Source organism: Lucilia cuprina, chromosome 3 (assembly GCF_022045245.1).
Source record: "Lucilia cuprina isolate Lc7/37 chromosome 3, ASM2204524v1, whole genome shotgun sequence".
NCBI lineage: Eukaryota > Metazoa > Arthropoda > Insecta > Diptera > Calliphoridae > Lucilia > Lucilia cuprina.
Window position 1 is genome coordinate 11,816,017 of NC_060951.1, and position 6,800 is coordinate 11,822,816.

Below are 6,800 nucleotides of genomic sequence, written 5' to 3' on the forward strand. Positions count from 1 at the left end.
AACAATAAACATGTTCTATAGACCAGTCCATGAACAATTATTAGAACAGTCATTACACTATATAGTCAATGAGCTGGTCCATAGATTGATTAGTCAATAGCCTAGAAAATAGACTATTTACTTCTATGTTGCCTATTCTATAGACTAGTTTTTTGAATAGTTGGTGGGACCAAACTACTGTCTAGCCAATGAATTATCAATGTATTGGTCTATGAACTTATCAATGTATACAGACCTTACTACAATCAGTGGCTGCATTCTCTCAATTCATATCTTACTCGAAATATCCACGGGGACATAGTCGGAGTTTTTTTAGACAACAAGTGCAATATCAAACTTATACAGGGAGTTCAGCGTACATGCTGCTTGGGTATAAATGGTGCCATGTGTAATACTTCAAACAAGGCTCTGGAAACGTAGCTAGATATTCCAACTATTAACATATTTAAGATATGAGGTGGCGCTTACAGCCGAACGGCTCTTTACTTTAGGCGAACTGGCCAAAAGCGGTTAAAGGACACGTCATTAATATAAACTGGACACATAGGAAGTTTATACACAATCATCGGACGTGCCTGATTGTATACCAGACACAGAATATGTCGGAAACTTTGAAACGCTAATGCCAGATAGAATGTCTTGGTCAAGCGGAACATGAGAGCAAATACCAGTAGGAATCCGTTGTTACACGGATGGCTCTAAATTGGGGGATAAAGTGGGGCTGGGGTTCTATATTGAAGACCCAGAAATGTACAACCGATTACCAAATCACAAGACAAGCTTCCAGGCAAAAGTACGATCAATAATGGAATGCGTAAATTAGATTAGAGTAAATATTGGCGCCTACAGCGCTTAATATATTTACCGACAGCCAGAAGGTGATAGAACTAAATCTAAGACCGTATTGGATTGTAAAAAAGCTTTAACTGAATACTCTCCCAGAGGTAAGGTTCACATCATATGGGTACCAGCCCACTCAGGAGTAGTCGGTAACGAAAAGCCGAATATAATGTCTTTAAAGGGAACCTGATGAGGGCAAAACGAAGAATCTCCTCATAATGAGCAAGTCTGAAGTTAGTATGATGGTTCATATTCTAAGTGGACACACAGCATTACTAGCACATCTATGTAAAATTGAACGAGCGAATGCAGACGTATATAGAGAATGTGAAGAGGACAGTGAAACTCTGGAGTAGTATCTTTGCCACTGTCAGACATTTGTCGAATTTAGATCCAAGTATCTTGGAAGTGATTTTATTCCGGAAAAAACATTCTTGACTAACACTGATTGGAAGATTCCTAGGAATTACGTTCAGGAAACTGAGTTTCTAAACACTAAAAATGAATTCATTCAGTTCCCTTGTTTTTTTTAATGATAAGGAGCGCACAACAGGCGATGATGTAGTATACATCCTTCTATCAACCTAACCTAGCCGGAGTTGGTGGCTCCATTGCTAAAATGGCTACTTCCTATTCCTAAGATTATTTATATTTCAAAAATAAGGAACTCGATGCAACACAACGATTTGGGAGGAGGTCATGTGGTAAATTATACCACATGAACTTTTCCCAAAGCGTTATTCTAAGGAAACCCATCCATAAGCTGCACTTAAACAACCTCCGCCACAGGTCCATAGTCAATAGACTAAACTAGTTCATTTATAAGCAATGTGTAATCCATAAACTGTTGAAGAGATAAGTCAAAGGCCCCTATTCTTTTTTTTTGGTTTTAATTAGAATGGCGGTGCATTAAGCACTCATATTGCCAGGTTACCACACGTTTGTCCAGAGAAAACCCCACCAAACGACCTATACCTTCATATAGGAAGTTAAGGCATCCGGACTTAATTTCATCAAAAGTATTAATGGTCTCAACCAGAAAAAAGTTTTAGAGTTTTAATGGTCTCTACCAGTATATATTTGAGTTTAAATGGTCTCCACCAGTTAAAAACATAACCTCACTCTGAGGTAAAACGAAAGCACGCGTTTAATAAAGACAACGCATAACTTAGAACAGTTATACGAAGTAGTGCATTAAATTAGTGCACTGGCCGTCCTTAAGAAATAAAAACGATAACGCGAGAGATGTTCCCCAACTCAGACCTGAATTACAACTGGGCCTCTATTCTGCATTTCAATTTGAATCGAAATTTTCCCCGTTTGGCAACTTTGGTATTCTGCATTTCGATTCGACTCTCCGCCACACAAACAACAACATAGACCTGGTTCACACCACGAAACTTTTGATTTTTCTGTGTGAGAGAAAGAAAAAGAAATATCAATCATCTCTTTCTCTCACACACAAAATCAAAAGTATAAACGTAATTAAGATCGAATCGCAGAATACACACAATCGTAAAGCATGGAAACGAAATGGAATTGCTTCTTCTATTTCTTACGATTCAGTTTTTTGTTGGAATACCTTTTTTCGATCATTGGGTAACTGAATACGTGAACGTAATGGAAATGCAAAATAGGGGTGAGTAACCTTGTTAGCTAACCATTCTATAGATTAGTTAGGGCGGGTTTCTTACTCCTCAGTTAAACTAGGCTTAACTTGCTGTTAAATTAAACTCGGAACAAATTTAGGCGGACTTTAACCGAAAATTGTGTTTTTCAGTTTAAGATTTAAGCTCAGTTAACTTTGTTAGTAATGCCAAGTTTTCACTCAAAAACATAAACAATGAACAGCTGTTTTTCGCAAACAATACTTTTGTAAAATGAAAAAATTTGGAAAAATGTTAAATAATCATTTAAAACAATAATAACTAAAACAAAACAATTCAGAAAAATGCAATTAACTTAAAATATTAAGTTTTTGTTCTTCCGAAATCATTGTTTTTGTTAATTGTGTTTTCTCACTTATAACTTGAGTTTAATTGGCCAATTACACTCAGTTAAACTAAGATAATAAGTAACTTTACTGATAACTGAAAAACACGAAACATATATTAATCCAGGTTTAACCAAAGAATGAAGATTATCTTTATCAGAAAAACTCGCCCTTAGAATACTGTCATTAGACTAGAAAATATACTAGTAAAAAACTATTGGCGAGTTTTTCTGATAAAGATAATATTCATTCTTTGATTCGTGTTTTTCAGTTATCAATAAAGTTACTTCTTATCTTAGTTTAACTGAGTGTAATTGTCCAATTAAACTCAAGTTATAAGTGAGAAAACACAATTAACAAAAACAATAAAACAATGATTTCGGAAGAACAAAAACTTAATATTTTAAGTAAATTGCATTTTTCTGAACTGTTTTGTTTTATTTGTTATTGTTTTAAATGTTTATTTAACATTTTTCCAAAATGTTTCATTTTACAAAAGTATATATTTTTGAGTGAAAACTTAGGGCGAGTTTTTCCGATAAAGATAATCTTCATTCTTTGGTTAAACCTGGTTTAATATATGTTTCGTGTTTTTCAGTTATCAGTAAAGTTACTTATTATCTTAGTTTAACTGAGTGTAATTGGCCAATTAAACTCAAGTTATAAGTGAGGAAACACAATTAACAAAAACAATAAAACAATGATTTCGGAAGAACAAAAACGTAATATTTTAAGTAAATTGCAATTTTCTGATTTGTTTTGTTTTATTAATTATTGTTTTAAGTGTTTATTTAACATTTTTCCAAAATTTTCCATTTTACAAAAGTATTGTTTGCAAAAAACAGCTGTTCATTGTTTATGTTTTTGAGTGAAAACTTGGCATTACTAACAAAGTTAACTGAGCTTAAATCTAAAACTGAAAAACACAATCATCAGTTAAAGTCCGCCTAAATTTGTTCCGAGTTTAATATAACAGCAAGTTAAGCCTAGTTTAACTGAGTAGTAAGAAACCCGCCCTTAGCATTACTAACAAAGTTAACTGAGCTTAAATCTAAAACTGAAAAACACAATTATCGGTTAAAGTCCTCCCAAATTTGTTCCGAGTTTAATCTAACAGCAAGTTAAGCCTAGTTTAACTGAGGAGTAAGAAACCCGCCCTAACTTTACTGATAACTGAAAAATACAAAACATATATTAAACCAGTTTTAACCAAAGAATGAAGATTATCTTTATCAGAAAAACTCGCCCTAAAAGACAGTTGACAAGTCATTCGACTATTTACATGCCATAGAATTGTGGTCCTTGGTTTAAACAAGTATTTCGTTAAGTATTTTATTGTTTCGACATTAGAACTATTAAAGAAAATGCAGCGATTATCAAAGAACTTTGTGAAATACATCATTAACGTAATTGACCTCACATCAATCTTAAATAAAAACACATTTGCTAGTTGTTGTTTTTTATTAAATCTAAACTTTATTATACATAATTTATAATACATTATACAAACTATTTTTGTAAGTTTTATGATTTTTTTTAATGCTTCCTAAAACACAAACTTTTTCGTTTATTTTATAAAACCCTTATAAAAATTTTAAGATTTGTTACAACTGAAAATGTATAATAGAAAGCAAAGCAATATAAAATTAAGGAAGCCTTTAGTACTAGAACAAATATGAACATTCCCAAGCAAATAAAATCTTTTAATAATATTTAAAAGAATTTAAATAAAAACTTTGAATGACTTAATTTGCTGCCCAGAAGTTTCAAATATTACAAGGAAAAGATAGATTTATTTCAGTTGAAAATTTCCAAGGGTTAAAAAAGAATTATATATGTATGAATAGCAATTGTAATAGAAATATTTATAATGTAAGAAATATATAATTTAGATAATATTAATTAATCTTAATTAATAATTATAAATATTTCTAAATTCTAAAAAGATGACAAAATGTTAGATAGTAATTCAGCAAGTAAAGTTCATGTTTTATTTATAATTTTTTTATTATTATAATAATTTGTTTTCATATTACTATTATTTAATTATAGTTTTATTTTAAATGTATGTGGAAAAAAATCACAATTATTGTTTAAATCAACAATTAAATTTTAAAGCATATTATTATTAAAAAAAAAGATCCTAAAGTAGTATAGGAGTAGAGGAGGGAGGGATACACAAAAAACAAAATAATTATTTAATTGTTTTTTAAAGATATAGAAAAGAAACTGGAATTCCTTAAACAGCATAAACAGGCACATTTCAATACTTTCATTAAACAATATAAAAATAAAGTAAATGTGTGAATATTTATATGCTGGTTTTTAGAAGTGAGAAGAATAATTATTTACAATTTACAATTCATCTTTGTGAAGCAGAGTGTAACGATTCTTAGAGGGACCCAATTTCTTAAATGTTGACTCTGGCGGCGAGGTATTTACAACTTCACTTTGTACCTCATTAGTAGAGGGATCAGGACCATAATGGAATTCACTATTAATAAAAAAAGAACAAAATCAATAAATTATCAAATTATATTTTTAATAAATTTTCAAATAAAACTACTTACCGATGTAACTTTCCACTATATAAATCTTGTAAAAATTGCTTAAGTTTACCGGGCGTGTACATATCCTTAAAGTTGGGGAATAAGTACATGTGTCTAAATGAATCGATGGCAATCAATGGTAAATCTTCTTCCGATTTACCCAAATGATGTAAAGGATGAGCAAAACGTTTACCATCAGCCGTAAGGAAATTAATGTTTTCTAAAGTTATAAAAAGAAAATAAATTTAGAAAAAAAAATCAAAATCAAAAACCCCAAAAAAAAACTTACGTTTTTCATCTAATAATTGATGATCTATAATGGCCTTATAATCCTTAATGGAATTGGTATCATCGGGATGATGGAATAGAATCAAAAATGGCAAACCTTCTTCGGTTAATTCTTCAGCATTTTCAAATGTTATTTCACGCACCAACGGCACACATTTCTCTTGTATCCATATTTTCAATTCATCGAAATTCTTTAAACTGCCCGTATAAGTTTCATCATTTTCATGTGTCACAGCAACATCGGGTCTAAAGACAATAATGGGTGAACCTAGAATGTAAGTTGAAGAATAAAAGAAATTTTTTTTAAATTTAAAAAGAAAATGTCCTTTTTTCATTTGCATAATGATTCATGTGCATTTGTATGGTGATTGTGTGTGAGTTTTCTTTATTTTAAACTAGGAATTAGAACTAGAGTATTTATTAGTATAAATGAATTATTTACATAAAGAACCTTCTGATTTTTCGGAGATTTGATAAAAAGTTTGTCAATTTCTCTTTAGCTATTGTATAATGTCATGGAGAAAGTAAAAGATGCACTAGTCTATTGAACAGTCTAATCTATTGAAAAATCTAATGGGATATTGACAACTATATTGACTAGTCTGTTGATTTGCCCATATACTAGTCTATTGACTATCCTATTGACTACTCTATTGGTTAACCTATTGACTACTCTATTGGTTAACCTATTGACTAATCTATTGATTAACCTATTGACAAACCTCTTGGACTATCTATTTATCGGTCTATTAACTAGTATATTGTCTAGCCTTTTAACTATTTCATGCAGTTATCTATTGATTAGTCTATTAACTTGACTAGTCTATTAACAAGTCTATTGACTAGTGGTGTGTTGACATGTCTCTTGACATAATCTATTGTCTATTGACTAGTATATTGTTTATTGTCTAGTCTATTGACTACTATACGCAGTTAGTAGAGACTTGTTTATTGACTAGTCTATGGACTGTCGATAGTTTTAACGTGAGCACCTGCCGTGTCGGCCTTATCTCACGGTGGTCTTTTTCATCCACAGGGTAGACTTGAGAACGGTCTACCATCGCCGCTTTTTCTTCAATGAAGACTCAGGTGGCAATTTTTGCACATTGGCTATGACCGGTACCATGCGC

At 31.4% G+C, this 6,800-nt stretch overlaps 1 protein-coding gene across 6 annotated transcripts in view; it reads right to left on the reverse strand.

Moving 5' to 3' along the window:
- Positions 1-4,869: 4,869 nt before the first annotated feature.
- The window catches only part of LOC111681447 (endoplasmic reticulum resident protein 44), a 15,969-nt gene continuing 14,038 nt past the window's right edge, over positions 4,870-6,800 (reverse strand). For all 6 annotated transcript variants that reach the window (XM_046946221.1, XM_046946219.1, XM_046946220.1 and 3 more), the window contains 3 exons: positions 5,672-5,938; positions 5,404-5,602; positions 4,870-5,327 (listed from right to left, as the gene is read on the reverse strand). In XM_046946221.1, the coding sequence (XP_046802177.1) occupies positions 5,189-5,327; positions 5,404-5,602; positions 5,672-5,938 (605 nt within the window). In that variant the 3' untranslated portion in view covers positions 4,870-5,188. The remainder of the gene's footprint in view (positions 5,328-5,403; positions 5,603-5,671; positions 5,939-6,800) is intronic.